General features: G+C 46.5%; 1 protein-coding gene across 2 annotated transcripts in view; it reads left to right on the top strand.

The window, feature by feature from the left end:
• Nucleotides 1-3,709: 3,709 nt before the first annotated feature.
• The window catches only part of NHEJ1 (non-homologous end joining factor 1), a 123,893-nt gene continuing 113,186 nt past the window's right edge, over nucleotides 3,710-14,416 (top strand). Inside the window, exons 1-3 of one of the 2 annotated variants that reach the window (XM_066575492.1) lie at nucleotides 3,710-3,748; nucleotides 6,115-6,318; nucleotides 9,581-9,790. In XM_066575492.1, coding sequence (XP_066431589.1) covers nucleotides 6,133-6,318; nucleotides 9,581-9,790 — 396 coding nt within the window. In that variant the 5' untranslated portion in view covers nucleotides 3,710-3,748; nucleotides 6,115-6,132. The other variant, XM_066575491.1, reaches the window with a different exon arrangement.

The following is a 14,416-nucleotide window of genomic DNA, read 5'->3' as shown; positions in this document are numbered from 1 at the left end:
CATTCACTAGATGAATGAAAACTGATAGATCGTGGAGGTCCAACTTCGGGGATCCCCACGATCCCAAGAATGGGGGCCTTATTTGTCTCCAAGGCGGACCGTCGCTCTATTCATTTCAATTAGAAATGCTGGAGATTGAGGAGTGCAAAGCAGGAAGGAAAGCACTTGGCCATCTCCAGCACTCGCAGTGGTATTAATGGAGCAGCGGTGCGCCTGCGCAACCAACACTGATTTCGCTTAGAGATCAACCAGACCCCTATTCTTAGGATTAGTGGGGACCCCAGGAGTTGGATCCCCACCTATCTATCCATAGACACCCATCCGGTGGAAGAGTGAAAACGTTAAAAAAAAAATTTGGCCTCCAGAATACTCCTTTAAATCTTTGGACAACTCCTTTTAAAGAGAACAACCTTCATCAATCATCACTGGAACTTGGTTATTCAGAGTTGTAGAAACCTCTGAATTCTCTCATCAGTAGTATCCATTTTCGGGATCTGTGGGGGTCTTAAAGGTCATTAACATTTTGCCAAAACTTGTTGTTTTTCTACATTTTATTGAAAATTTGTCAAAATGGAATTTGTAGTACATTCTTAGAAATCCACAAATATTGCTGTTAAGGTCGTAGAGGTCTCTCTATCTGCTGGAGAATTGTTAATAAATAATGTTTTAGGGGTTAAACACCGATTGTTCCGTCATTCTCAGTCACCTATACAGTGAATACGAGAAACTGAACGATTTCTTGTTTGAACAAGCCAACGACGTGTCTGTCGGTATAAACAAGCTACAAAAGCGAATGAGCGAAGGCTGACATCATTCACTTGTACAAACAGGAAATTGGCAGGTCTAAATGGATCCTTACTGTATGTGACAGAACCCTCATAACAATGGCAGAAACTCCCCTAGATAAGACACAATACCCTCATAACACTTTCAGTGCTCCCATAATCATCCCCAATATTCTCATAACAGTAACAGCCACAGTGCCCCCATAATCAGAGACTCCTATATCTCCTATATCATTGTCAGTGCCCCCATAATCAGAGACTCCTATATCATTGTCAGTGCCCCCATAATCGACCACAATGCCAGAATAACAGTGAGCCTGCCTTCACACTGGTGATAGAAATGCGCGATATCATGATCGCCTGTGTGAAGGAGCCCTGAGACAGAATCCTCCAAGATCAGCCCGTAACTGATACACCTAGTGTGCCCATAACAGGGATGCACCCATATAGGCAGGGGTACACCCATGATCTTACGCATTACACATAATGCCAAGTAGCCCCATAACAGTAACCAAAGATGTAACTTGAAGCTCCTGGGCCCCCATGCGATATCTGTAACAGGGCCTCCACCTAGTATGTGCCATTTATAATCCTGATGTCGTCTGTCTTGGCAATAAGGCCATTTAATGGTCGCTGGAGATCTGACTGCTGGGACCCCAACTGATGCAGAGACAGGGGGTCCGGTCAGTCCCCAAGCTAATGCAGCAGGGGTCACACCACTACTCCATTAACTTCAATGAAAGTGCTGGAGATTGCTGCAGCGCTTGAACTTGATAATCTCTGGCGCTGTAGTGAATGGAGTGGCGGTGCGGCTGCGCAACCTCCATTGCATTCGCTTGTGGACCGACCAGACCCCGTTTTTGGGACCACCGGGGACCAGGTGAGGCTGCTACCCCGAACCTCTGTAGCTGCCCCCCTGAAAGTGACAACCACAGTGCACACCTAATGGCGATCATATTCCTCCTACATAGAATGCTACCAGCTGGGGTGCAGACCACCAACAGAGGCTTCTGTACAATTTATGTGCCCCTTGGTTTCTAACTACTAGATAGTACATATGGTATATCCACCCCTAAACAACAGGACATGGGACGTGGGTCGCAGGTTTTTCATAGGTTGGCACAACCGCAACCCACAGGATGCAAAAAAATCAACCTCTGTGCATTTTTTCAATCTGTGGGTCATGGTTGCGTCATCCTGTGAATTGTTCTGCAACTTTAATGACAGCATAAAGTCACAGGGCTAGTCGGTGAACTTTGGTCACGTGACCCCTGTTGTAGCCAGAAGTCACCGTGTCCCCCTCGCCTAGAGCAAGAACCTGAATGTGTTCACTAATTATAGAACAATTGATCAGTGTATTATTCACAATGGGGGGGGGGGGGGGCGGTTGGGTCAGGGCGTGTATTCTTCACATTAATGGCCTTCTTGGGGATGTTTGCACGCTGCAGAAAATCCTTCGTATTTTATAATATCAGTAATGTGGATGAGATTTCAAGAAACCTCGTCTGCCTTACCGGTGGATTACTGAGAGGCGGATTATAAATCGGCAGCGTATCATTTATGCTATAGAATTTCACCTGTTCAAATGACGGTTTGTGATCTGCGGTGAATACGCCCCAATCTGTACCATTTGGTCTGGATTTTGCTGCTGCTTGTTTTGATGCAGCGGATCTGCAGCGTGTGAATATACCCTTAGGCAGAGGCGTAACTTGGAGCTTCTGGGCCCCGGTGCAAAATCTGTAACAGGGCCCCCAACTGTAATGCTTTTTTTTATAGTACTGGGCTCCCAGTATAGAGAAGAGAGGCCTTATGGGCCCCCTAAGGCTCCTGGGCCCGGGTGCAACCGCACCCACTATAGTTACACCCCTGCCCGGCAAACAAATCGCGGCATGCACCATTTCGAGCCCCGCACAGAAATATCACTCACCCGCCGCCGGCTCCGGTCTGTGCATGCGCCGGCGGCGTGGCAAGCCGGAACATCAAACAGCCGGAGCCGGCGGGCGAGTATGCATGGTCCCTGCAGGCGAGGGACCTCGCCGCCAGACCCGACCCGCGCGTCTGCAGGCGGCCTAAGTCCACTGGAAGAAGAATACACCCGAAACTAATTAAGACTAATTAACGATATCAATCGGTGCGTTCAGGGGTGTAACTATAGAGGATGCGGTTGCACCCGGGCCCAGGCGCCTTAGGGGGCCCATAAGGCCTCAGTTCTCCATATAGGGAGCCCAGTACTATCGGTCCCTGTTACAGGTTTTGCATCGGGGCCCAGGAGCTTTAAGTTACGTCTCTGGGTGCGTCCATGTTTGCTGCGGGCAAATGAACAAGACTTGCGGGTGGAAAAAAGTAGCAATGCGCGTGCAGGAAAGCATAGTTCCTTCCTCAGAAACCCTACGTTCATGCTTGTGCTAATACACATCCGCTCGTCTGAAGGGGCCGAAGGGCTCCACACCATCATAGACACATTTGTGTGCGCCTTGGCGCTGCGTTTTTGTGGACCAAATTATGCTTTTTTGTGTGCACATCGGCGTATTTTACCGAACTTTTGCACCTGCAGGGTACGTTCATTTGCCCGTGAAATGGCTAATCCATCTGCGTTCCAGATGGGTTCTTTTCCCAGGAACTACACAATGTTTCACGCATCCCCATTGACTGTTATGGGGATCTTTGGCGCACAAAATTGTAGAGCATGATAGAGCGGTTTATTTTACGCGATTGAAATGCGTGCGCAAATTACGGAAATGTGAACTTAACCATTGAAATCAATGGATTCTTTTCTCTGCGAACTGCTACAGAAACACAGAACAGTCACTACATTCAGCACTTGGGCAGTCAGGCTGCGCTGCTCAAAGCGTCCTCTAGATGTCGCTGTTACTGTAGCGTCTCTGCGCTCCCTGGGAACGTGTGTTGTGCTGCTCTAGTTTCCGGGGAAAGGTTGAAGCGGACGGACTGGTTGGCAACAGCAGGTAGGAAGTGTACTGCTATGTGGAGGGACGGTCAGTGGGGCTGCAGACAGTGTTACACAGTAAGTGCCCGGGGCAGATGAGAGCCAGGACATGTGGGCAGTGCCAGGATAATGCCATCTGCGGCAGTCATGTGACTGTCCATAGATAACAAGGGAACAAATGTGAAGCATCGCCTGCAGTCTTACCCATGAGAGCTGTTGTCTCCTGTTATCAGCCACTTGGAAGACTCTCTCTATATACAAACGCCTAAGGCCGGCTCACACGACTGTGTTGGTATAGCGTCATCCATGTGTGGAATATGCAGTACCAGTCTCCCATAGGCGGCCATGTTGCCGCTCACACGAATTGCGCAGCATGTTCTATTTTGGCACGTATTACACGCCAAGATGGTGATGGGCAGCACGCAGCAAGTACATAATGTCATCGCCGTGTAGGGAAGGGATTTTGCACTGTATCTCACGCTGCCATGCGCAGCGTCATTGCGTATAAACGCTGCATGTAATTGCATATTCCAGTGCTCATTATGCGCCCATAGGGAACAATACGGCTCTGTCGCACGTAATACGCGGTAAAATAGAACATGCTGCGCTCTTTGTTTTACGTGCATATTGTACGCAATAAAACCCGCTCGTGTGAGTGCGCCAGTGTACATTCATTGACTCTGTTGACCCCGTATTACGCTATTACGTGACTCTTGTATCAGCCTGCCCTAAGGCTGGGATCACATGGCCGTGTTGGTATAGCGTCCTTCGTGCGTGGAATATGCCGTACCAATCTCACATAGGCGGCCAAATTTTCACTTATGTGAATTGCGTGAAATACACTCACAAGAAAATTCGCAGTATGTACAATATTGGCACGTATTACAAGTGCATGCATGCCAAGATAGAACATGGCGATGGGCAACATGCAGCAAGTATGTAATGTCACTGCGTACCTCTCGCGGACGGCACGCAGCAAATTACGGTTGTCTTATAGCGTGTTTACCCCGATCTCTAATCATGTTACCCGCTACAAGAGAAATTCCCGGCTTGGAATCCTCACTTATCATCTGGCTTGTGCAGAGACCAGAGTGTCAGAAGTGACATCACTGACAATGGGGCCGGGCAGCCGGAGGTTATACAGGGCACTTCCACTCATCCATGTGAGGCCGTAAGAAGGGGAGGGGAACAGATCGGACCCGTGATGGTGGAGTTGGGAGCTTTGGGGAAGTTTGAAAGATGTTACAGAAGGTATCTGGGGTCTTTGTGGCAGCATGAAATATCCTGGGAGACACTGAACGTGTTCGAGGAGAACTCCTTTATTGCCCCCCCCCCCCCCCCCCTCCGTTACCCAGTGTTCTGTTTGTTCTACCGGGAAAGGACATTACATAGTCACATAGTATGTCAGGTCGAAAAAGGACACATGTCCATCCAGTTCAGCCCCCCATTACCCCCCAATGTTGATCAAGAGGACGGCAAAAAAAACAAAAACCCAATGAGATAGAAGCCAATTTTTCCCATTTAAGGAAAATAAATTCCTTCCCGACTCCAATCTGGCAACCGGAATAATCATAGAGTTTTGGAGAAACTTGTTCTATTTGTAACATCTTTAGCCTTGCTTCTATCAGTTCTACCGTACCAACATTTTTAAAAATGAGACCAAAAGCTTGTTAGTGGCACCGATAGAACAGGAGTTGCAGCCTTTTGAAGTGGGGCTGGGAATACTGAAAGTGTAACTGCGCTTTAAAGAAAGAAAAAAAAAAATTATTGGAGAAAATAGGTGATTCTAAGCATTTTTGCAGTGGGTTTTATCAGCTCGTACATTTTTAGGACAAAACCTCTTTACTGCTGTGCAGCTACATGAGGACGGGGCTAAGAAATCTGTTTTCACATAACCACATACAAGAAGGCGCTTCAGCTGTGCCCGCACTGTTCTCTCTAGTGCAGGCACAGCTGTTCTGTATAAGCTGTTATGTACTGCCTCTCTGTCCACCGGCGCTGTGGAAGGAGAAGCTGTTCTGTGCTGCAGACGACTTCTCTCCTTCACAGCTCTCATTCCCTGCTGAACCCGATGCAAGGTCAGTACATGGTGTGTACAGTGCTCTATGTCACAGCGCAATAAAACCCTGATAGGCAGAGGAATGATTCCTGCTTTTGATAAGGTGACATTAAGAATCGGTGCACCGGACATGTAGACATTCCGAGAATGAATCAAAAGAACAGCAGGGGGCGCTATAATAAGTATGTAATAGCAATATCTACACACAGGAGAATTTTATAAAGTAATTCTCATTAAAAATTGGTATGTTTTGCGCGATCAAACAGAGTAAATTAGTTTTTCACAGGACGTCCCTTTAAGTTGAATCTCCTGATTTCTCCTGGCAGAATGAGAGTTCGGACACCATGATGCTGTCACAGGATATGGACGCCCAACTCCTGAAGCTGCCATGGCAGACCCTGCATGTTGGAGACTGCAGTTTCTTCATTAAAGTTCATTTTACGGATTTCTCATATTGCCTTCTTGTGTCTGACCTCAGTGGCGTGTGGTGCGAGGAGGCTGCGGCTGATGTCATACAGGAGAGGTCAAAGGTGAGGATTTGGAGTTGCCTTATTGTATCTGGTACTAAGTGGGCACTGCAGTAAACCTAGAGGAGTTCTGCGCTTACTTAATGGGGTATTTCAAGGGATATACTCGGGATAGGTCATCAGGAGTTGATCGATGGGGGGCCTGCTGCTCGGAATCCCTGCCGATCAGCTGATCATTCAGTCTGCTGTCAGTGCAGCGGGCCGCATATCTTAATAGATGATCAAGGGAGGTAGTGTCATAGCTGGTTTCACTCCCATTGAAATAAGTGGTAGGATCCTCTTTGCTGTCGGGGTCAGATGCCCACTTTTGATCAAAACAAGGAGCCGGAAGTGTAATAGGAGGCAGCGCTCACACTTATTTGAATAGGCATGAAGCCGGCTATTACACTTCTAGCCCTGGCCTGTTGCCCACTGCATTGACAGCTAGCTGAGCAATTAGCCGATCGGGAAGAGGGGGCCCGTCAATCAACTACTGGTGACTAGAGATGAGCGAACGTACTCGCTAAGGCAAACTACTTGAGCGAGTAGTGCCTTATTCGACTACCTGCCCGCTCGTCTCTAAAGATTCGGCTGCCGGCGCAGGTGAGAGGTGAGTTGCGGCGGTGAGCGGGGGGGAGAGAGAGGGAGAGAGAGAGATCTCCCCCCCCCCCCCCCCGTTCCTCCCCGGCCAGCAGCCGAATCTTTAGAGATGAGCGGGCAGGTACTCGAATAAGGCACTACTCGCTTGAGTAGTTTGCCTTAGCGAGTATGCTCGCTCATCTCTACTGGTGACCTATTTGTGTAGTCAAATTTCAGAATACCCCTTTAAGTCCCGTTGCACAAAAGTATTGATCTGTGGTCAGCAAGAATTAATCTAAGATCAAGTAGAAGAACATTACGCCAACATGGTTCTGCCTGTGATCTTGATTCAAATCTAGGTTCAGTTTGAACCCCCTATTTTAGCGAATCAAACTAGTTGAACTTAGTTTAGTGGCCGATATGCAAAATGGCGGTCTAGGCTGATGGCTTGATAAGCTTTTCCTGGATGGTGAAGTTGCACCTACATTTGCTGCTGGTAGCGGCCATGTTTTTACTATTGCTATGAATGCTGTGAAGATCTGACTACAGTCACCAATCGCCGTGCGTTATAGATGTCTTCTAGGTTCAACTTTTGATCACAGATCAAGGGAACTTGGTTCTGCAAGTCTTAGATCAAAAAGTGTTGGTGCGATACTTTTTCCTTAGGGCAAATTCAGACGACCGTATATCGGCCAGGTATTCACGCCGGCCGATATACGGCGTCTCTCTCTGCAGGGGGAGGAGGCTGGAAGAGCCAGGAGCAGTATACTGAGCTCCCGCCCCCTCTCTGCCTCCTCTCCACCCCCTCTCTGCCCCTCTGCACTATTTGCAATGAGAGGAGGCGGGATAGGGGCGGGGCTAAGTTTCCGGGAATTAGCTTCGCCCCCCCACCCCGCCTCCTCTCATTGCAAATAGTGCAGAGGAGCGTAAAGGAGGCAGAGAGGGGGCGGGAGCTCAGTATACTGCTCCCGGCTCTTCCAGCCCCCCCCCCCCCTGTAGAGAGAGACGCCGTATATCGGCCGGCGTGAATACCCGGCTGATATACGGTCGTCTGAATTCACCCTCAAACCAAGTTTAAAGGCTGATCGAAGTTTAACTTAACTGGATCAACACATGGTTGGTGGAACCCGCCCTAAGTCGTTCCTATTGTTTGCTGAGCTTCTCTAATGAATCGGGCATCAAAAGTGCTTTCTGTTTTCTTTGTAACAGTAAAGGGTTTCTGACTTATCATGTAATATTAACAGCTGTAGATGCCTTCAGGTGCTTTTTTATGTAAATGCATGCATCTTGGGCTGCAAATAATTTTTGCAATTGGGTCTTATTAAAAAATTTTGCATCATTTGGCTTCTGCAGCTTCTGCATATCACAGTATACAGTAAGCTGCAGAATGGTAAACTCCGGACTGTTCATGAATCAGCTGATAAAATGGCTTAGGAGAGGATGGAGACTGAGCCGTCAAGTCAAGATCACTGACAGATCTGCTAGTGAATAGCAGTTTGCAGCTTGCTTTATTTTGTGATATTTAGAAGCTGCAGAAGTAAAACATTGAAAACTTTTTTCTTTATAAAACCCTATTGCAGTTTCAAGCCCCAAAATACATATGGTGTAAAAATGTTAGGTAGGTGTGAAAAAAAATGCTGCAGAGTAAGAATGATTTAAAAAATAAGTGGTAATAGGTTATTTTTGTCAATTAACAAAGTGAATGAACAAAAGAGAAATCTAAATCCCATCAGTATTTGGTGTATCTCCAAACTTAGCCCCGCCCCATCCCGCCTCTGCCCATTGCAAATAGTGCAGAGGGGTGGAGAGGAGGCAGAGGGGGCGGGAGCACAGTTCCTGCTCCTGGCTCTTCCATCCTCCCCCCCCCCCCCCCCCCTGCACACGAGGACAACGTATATCGGCTCGGCGTAAAAACTGTGCCGATATACATTCGTCTGAATGCAGCCTAACACTTAAAATAGTTCTTAATGGAAATCCATCACATTAATTTCTGAGTAGTAACACAAAGTACTTTTACATGTGCGACAACATGAGGATTCCATCCATATCTTTTTCTTCCAACTGTGCTCCCATCTGCAGAAATATTTTGCACACCATATGCTAATTAGCGGTGGACTGTCTGATGGGCGTTTTACCTCTGGCAGCAGTCCATGCTCTCCAGAGCTGCACTCACTATTCTGCTGGTGGAGTCACTGTGTACATACATTACTTATCGTGAACGGACCCAGAGTTACATCCTCTATTATACTCCAGAGCTGCACTCACTATTCTGCTGGTGGAATCGCTGTGTACATATATTACTTATCTTGCACTGATCCTGAGTTACATCCTGTATTATACTCCAGAGCTGCACTCACTATTCTGCCGGTGGAGTCACTCTGTACATACGTTACTTATCCTTGTACTGATCCTGAGTTACATCCTATACTCCAGAGCTGCACTCACTATTCTGCTGGTGGAGTCACTGTTTACATACATTACATTACTTATCCTGTACTGATCCTGAGTTACATCCTGTATTATACTCCAAAGCTGCGCTCACTATTCTGCTGGTGGAGTCACTGTGTACATACATTATTTATCCTGTACTGATCCTGAGTTACATCCTGTATTATACTCCAGAGCTGCACTCACTATTCTGCTCTTTGTTGCAAATTTGTAATAGAGACACAGTTTATATGTCTTCTCTTCTACCTCTCCCATCTAGGAGCTGAATAAGCGCCTGAAGGCTCCCATCTCCTCGTTCCTCAGCCATCTGTCTCAGCTCATCCATCCGCTGTTGGATTCTAAGGAGAAGACCCCAAACACCTTGTCCTGCACCCGCAGCCAGGAGACACTGATGCTGCATGTGAAGAGTCAGCTCTCGGGGCTTCCTTTCTACTGGGACTTTCGCTGTAGAGAGGCCAGCGTTGGCACGGTGAGAGGCCGGGAAACGATTGACCATAGTGATGCTTATCATGCTGTCACATCCGGAGCTGTATTCAGAATTCTGCTGGTTTCCTCTTAGCTCTTGGTCTGCAGGATGTCTCTTACCTCAGCAGCCCCTAATATGCTGTACAGAATATATCTAATAAATATATATAAGAATGCTTTGCTGTATTGCATTGTGGGAGATGTCGTGTTTACACCACAATTTACGCAGTAACCTTTTTAGAAAATGTCTCCCACAATGCAGCAGTGTACTCCAGGATATGAGGGGTGTTGTGTCTGTGAGCACCGAGCCTATAGATCTGATACGGCAGTCTGCAGAATTTTGAATGGTGCTCTAGATGTGAATGGTGCATAAACTGTAAAGTCAATTCAGTTGCATTAGGGTCCAGTTATAAGAGAGCCAAGAATAGATGCTAACCAGGATTTGTAATCGCATCCTGCAGTTCTCGTCTTCCATTATTCTTATTCTTCCATTCTGCGGGCTCGGTTTTCTCCGGGACGACTTGTAGTTTTTATTGGTACCGTTTTGGGGTTCATACAACTTTTATTGCTTTTTATTCATATTTTTCTTAGACAAGGGGGTGACCAAAAAAGCTCAATTCTGGCTCTGCGTTTTCTAATAGCGTTTCCCACACGGGATTGATAGTGTAATATTTTAATCAGACCTTGACGGACACAGCGATACCAAATTTTCTGTTTTTACATTTTTTTCATTTATTTGTAGTGACACCTGGCAATAGGGTTTTTTTTGAACATTTAATTTTTTTGGAATAATTAAAAAGACTTTATATTAGTTATTTTTACTTTTTTTAAAATTCTAGTCCCCATAGGAATCTTGAACTTGCAATCGTTTGATACTATGGTATTGCATTACCCTATATTCTAACAGGCTGCCTATTGAAGACATGTTTTGAAAGACAACCAACAGTGGAAGCCTTCAGAAGACCCCAGGCTGCCATGACACTTGGGATAGCGACCCTGCAGTCTTATTGTAGAGAGGTCATTCGGGACATTTAAATGCCACAGTCAGAGTTAATAGCAGCTTTTAAAGGGTTAACAGCCACAATCTTAGTAATAGCCAATCACTGCTGTTGTAGACGAACTGTCAAGAATAGCCGATAGCTGGCATACAGAGCAGATGCTGCGGACGTCTATATACATCCTAGGTGCACGAGACGTATGCAGTCAGGACGTATATAGCCGTATGGCTGTCAGGAAGGGGTTACGTTGGAACGGGGGTTTGGCGTGTCCAGTAATGAACAGAGTGGCGGCCGCACAGAAGTGCTGCTACTCCATTCATTTCAGTAGGACTGCCAGACATAGCTGAGTTCAAGCAGCTTGGTGGGGCCGCCGATCAGCAAGCCTTCCCATATCCTGGGGGTAAGGGATAACTTACTTTCGCAGGACAACCCCTTTAAAAAAAGGAAGCCGTCGTCAGTTTTTTGGGTATTAAACCTCGGGCACTGTGCAACTCAACTTGTAGATGGCATCAGTGACCAGTTCTTGTTAACTCCTTAGTGACCTCCAATACTCCTTTTTACGGCGGTCACTAATGGCTTTTAAAGCTGCAGATTCATATTTTTAGGGTGTTGGCTTGGCTGACTGCTGACAGCCAGGCTCCTGCTGTAACTGCTATTAATAGAGAAACCTTGCATCCTGGCAATTTAACCCTTTACGTGCTACAATGGACAGCAACTGCAGCATGTAAGCAGATGACAGGGGAAGGAGGCTCCTCCTGTCAATCATCTGCACCCCGCAATGCGATCACAAGGTATCGGTGGGTTCCAACAACCCAAACAATGAAAATATGAGCGAATGCTATAAATATAATTTTAAAAACTGACGCCAGCACTGCTATTTTTTTTTGTCTACCAAACAATAAAACAATAAAAAGTAAACCAAAAGTCCCCTGTACCTCGCTATGGTACCAATAAACACCACGATTCTTCCTGCAAGAACCAGGACCTCACAGAACTCTGCTGCTGGAAGAATAAAAACGCTCTGGATCTTAGAATGCCGCGATGCAGATTCAATTGTTTTTTAATTTTTTTTTAATGTGTTTTTATTGTGCAAGAGTAGTAAAAAATAAAAAAAACTACATAAACGTGGTATCGCAGCAATCGTGCCGATTCAGATAGGATAACGATTGTGTTATTTATGCCGAATGGTGAGCGCCACTGTGAAAACAAAACCCAGAAAACAATGGAGGAATTTTTTGGGGGGAAGTTTCCATCCTACCCCTTCTCCCTCTACCTCCCCTTCCCAAAGAAAAAAAAAGAAAAACATGTATAAAAGTTCTTCAACGCATTATTGTACCTCAGAGTGGAGCCATTGAAAAATACAACTCGTCCCCCCAAAAAACAAGTCCTCATGTTCAGTTGCCGAGGTATGTCTTATGCAATGCGAAAATTGCTTGCTCTTCTCACAGAAAATAGGCCGGTGACTAAGGGGTTAAAATTGCTACATCCTGTATCCCCACCAAAACTTGTATAATTGTGCGCCACATATTCAGATTATTTGTTTTGCATTATCTGATTGGGCACCATCGCTTGCCGGGTAACTAAATCGCTACTCTATCCCTTCGCAGTCTGTCCCGATTGTCCACTCCTCCTGCTTCTAATGTGGGCGCCTTTCTCTCTGTAGTCGGGCGCTCCATCTGCCACGGTCTTCCTATCTAGTGTGCTCATGCGCGGTGAGCCGAGGTGTTTACATACCTGCTTCACCCATGCGTATGCACATGTGCTGTAGACTGAGAAAGAGAGAGGGGAAGTGACGCTGCCCACCTGGATGCATATGTGGTGCACAATTATAAAAGTAAATTTTCGGGGGTGATACGGGATGCTGCAACTTTAACCCCTTGCTGCCGCAGCCCTTTTTCATGTTTTTCATTTTCCTTTTTTTTTTTTTTGACCAATTTCAATAACTTTCAATTTCAATTTCCATTGAGATACATGGGGGCTCGTTTTTTGCAGGATGTGTTGTATTTTTCAGTGGTACAATTTAAAGCGGTCTCCAGTCACCGGGCAGCATCCCTTCAGTGGCGCTCACTGTAGTAAAATAACAAATGGAGCTAGACTTATCCCGCTGCCTCATTCAGCGCTACAGCCCCGCGGTGGTCCCAGTGTTTGTTATGACAGTTGATGTTATCGGAAGGTAGGTAACTGCTGCAGCGCCGCCACTTGTTCTCTTAGCATCGACGCTCACATCTTGGGTGTCATCATGCCAGGAGAGCTGGACGGTGACACTGCTGCATCTGGTTACAGAGGTCTCCTGACTTCTGGTGATGTCAGCTGTCACAACCGACAGCTGGGCTGCAGCGCTGGATCCGGCGGCGGAGACGGGATAAGTCTAGCTCCATTTGTTATTTCACTACAGCGAGCGCCACTGAAGGGTAAGCAGACAACCCACTGCAATTGGTACCATATAATATATTGGAAAGCTCTTGGGCTGCGCTCCAATGTGGCGGATTTTGTTGCGGTTTTCAGTTGCAGTTTTTGTTCAATTAAAAAAACGCATCAAAAAACTTTGTGCAACACAAATCGCTGGTCTTTAAATGCGAGGCACAATATGCTGATGGCGAGGGTAGGGTCTTGTTCCTCAGGGGATCGCTTAATAACACCAAAGTGACACTGGCGAATTTGTACGCTCCTAATGTAGATCAGGTATCTTGGCTAATTAAGCAACTGGAGGCGCTTGGTAGCTTCGCCACAGGCCAGGTTATTGTGGGGGGCGACTGGAATTTGACTCTCAACCCATTGCTGGACTCCTCGGGAGGTAGGTCCCAGGTCTCGCAGAGGAAACTGAGGGCACTGGGCAGACACCTCCAAAAATTAAATGTAATAGATACCTGGCGACATCTTTACCCAGCCTCTAAAGATTTCACCTATTATTCCACAGTGCATTCTTCTTATCAGAGGTTGGATTACCTCTGTGTCTCCTCCAGGCTCCTGCCCTCCCTAAGGAGTGCCAATATTGACCCCATGACGATTTCGGATCACGCCCCCTTACATATCAATATCCGATCTTTCCAAGAAGGCCCAAAAGAGTGGAGATGGCGCCTTAACGATTCACTATTAGACACACCAGAAAACCAATCGCTAATAGTGGAATTGCTCCAAGAATACTTCCAGCTTTACAATAACGGCAAAACAAGTACCCCGATAGTGTGGGAAGCCCATAAAGCGTTTATAAGAGGCCGCCTAATCGACTTAGGGTCAAGAACCAAAAAGCAGCAACAAAAAGACATAGATGAGAAACTCACACAAATAGCGGCCCTTGAACAAGTTGCTAAAAGCACCCAAAATAAAGATAACCTAGAAAAATTGACGGATCTGCGACGAGAGCTACGAAATTCCCTTGAGTCAAGATTTAATAAGAAATACCTCTACTTAAAACATACCCTTTACGCACATGGAAACAGAGGGAGTAAATTTGTGACAGCCCTAATCAAAAAAACCGCAGCAGAAATCACATAAATTCTATAAAGACCCAAACAGGGGAAGTGGCGTCCTCATCAAAGGGAATTGCCGGGGAGTTCCACCAATTTTACTCGTCACTCTACGACCTACAGGGACAAAACCCCAACACAGACCCACAGCAAACTAGAGAACAA

This window comes from Eleutherodactylus coqui, chromosome 8 (genome assembly GCF_035609145.1).
Source record: "Eleutherodactylus coqui strain aEleCoq1 chromosome 8, aEleCoq1.hap1, whole genome shotgun sequence".
Classification (NCBI taxonomy): domain Eukaryota; kingdom Metazoa; phylum Chordata; class Amphibia; order Anura; family Eleutherodactylidae; genus Eleutherodactylus; species Eleutherodactylus coqui.
Note: the sequence above shows the minus strand (reverse complement) of the source record. Positions and strands in the feature narration are given on the sequence as shown.